Below are 1,234 nucleotides of genomic sequence, written 5' to 3' on the forward strand. Positions count from 1 at the left end.
CGGTCGAAATCTTGGATCGGTAGGGTTTCGATATGGTTGTGGGGGTGTATAAGGATTTTGTGGTTGTGGAGCATGCCATTGCAGGTAAGGAGGGGGTTGAGCATATGACTGTGCGTGATGGACGTGGTATTAGGGTGGTCTGACTGAATATTGAGGGTCTTGTGGTGGGAAGTAGTGCTAGAGTGGATTATATGGAGCTTGGGTGTAGGCTTGAGGGTGGGGTCGAGGCTGGGTGTACTGGTGAGGTGAACCCCTTGGGCCATGCCATGATCCTGAGACAACCATAGCAACATCCTCTTTCTTCTTTTTTCCTAACACGCCCCAGTGCCACCTTGGATCGCTTGTGTGGTTGCTTTTATGGCGGAGTAACTCATGATCTTACTTGATTTGAGTCTTTCATCCACCATTCCTCCCATCTTTACCACTTTATTGAAAGACTTACCTATGGACAACATCAAATGGCCAAAGTACGTAGGCTCCAGTGCTTGAAGAAAATACTCCACCATTTCATCTTCTTCCATTGGAGGGTTGACCCGTGCAGCCTGTTCTCTCCATCGGAAACCATACTCTCTGAAGCTTTCACTGGGCTTTTTCTCTATCTTGGTCAAGGACAGGCGATCTGGAACAATGTCTACGTTGTACTGAAAATGCCGAGCAAAAGCTTGAGCCAAGTCATCCCAAGTGTACCACCTACTAGTGTCCTGGCAGGTATACCATTCCAACGCTGCACCACTCAAGCTTTGACTAAAATATGCCATCAACAACTCATCCTTCCTACCATCACCCCTCATCTTGCTGTAAAACCCTCTTAAGTGAGCCACGGGATCTCCATGCCCATCGTACAAGTCAAACTTGGGCATCTTGAACCCGGCAGGCAGTTAGACATCAGGAAATAAGCATAAATACTTATAAGCCACACTCACTTGGCTTCCTAACCCTTGCATATTCCTCAATGATTGCTCCAGACTCTTTACTTTCCTAAATATCTCCTCCTACTCCGCGTTCCCGGGTGCTTTCTCAGTTTCAACAGAAGGTTCAAAGTGAGGGGTGTAAGAATAAGGGTCCGTGACTTTGAAAGTTGGTTCTGGAGCATAATATTGTGCATCTGGAGCTTGGAACGCCGATTCACTAGAAGATCGATGGAGGGTAGCTCGCGGAGGGGCTACAAAAATAGGAGCGGATGTCGGAGCAGGGTATGTGGTTGTTTTGGCTGGTGGAGCATGGAAAGTTTGGG

The 1,234-nt window shown here is 47.7% G+C and overlaps 1 protein-coding gene across 1 annotated transcript; it reads right to left on the bottom strand.

The window, feature by feature from the left end:
* Positions 1-311: 311 nt before the first annotated feature.
* Positions 312-860, bottom strand: LOC109213365. The gene has a single exon (XM_019377159.1). It carries the CDS (start codon positions 858-860, stop codon positions 312-314), a length of 549 nt encoding a protein of 182 aa, XP_019232704.1.
* Between the last annotated feature and the right edge of the window lie 374 nt (positions 861-1,234).

This window comes from Nicotiana attenuata, unplaced genomic scaffold, assembly GCF_001879085.1.
Source record: "Nicotiana attenuata strain UT unplaced genomic scaffold, NIATTr2, whole genome shotgun sequence".
Classification (NCBI taxonomy): domain Eukaryota; kingdom Viridiplantae; phylum Streptophyta; class Magnoliopsida; order Solanales; family Solanaceae; genus Nicotiana; species Nicotiana attenuata.

What these genes read in the sequence shown, in the direction of transcription:
- LOC109213365 (XM_019377159.1), bottom strand. Translation starts at nt 860, where the DNA reads ATGCCCAAGTTTGACTTGTACGATGGGCATGGAGATCCCGTGGCTCAC.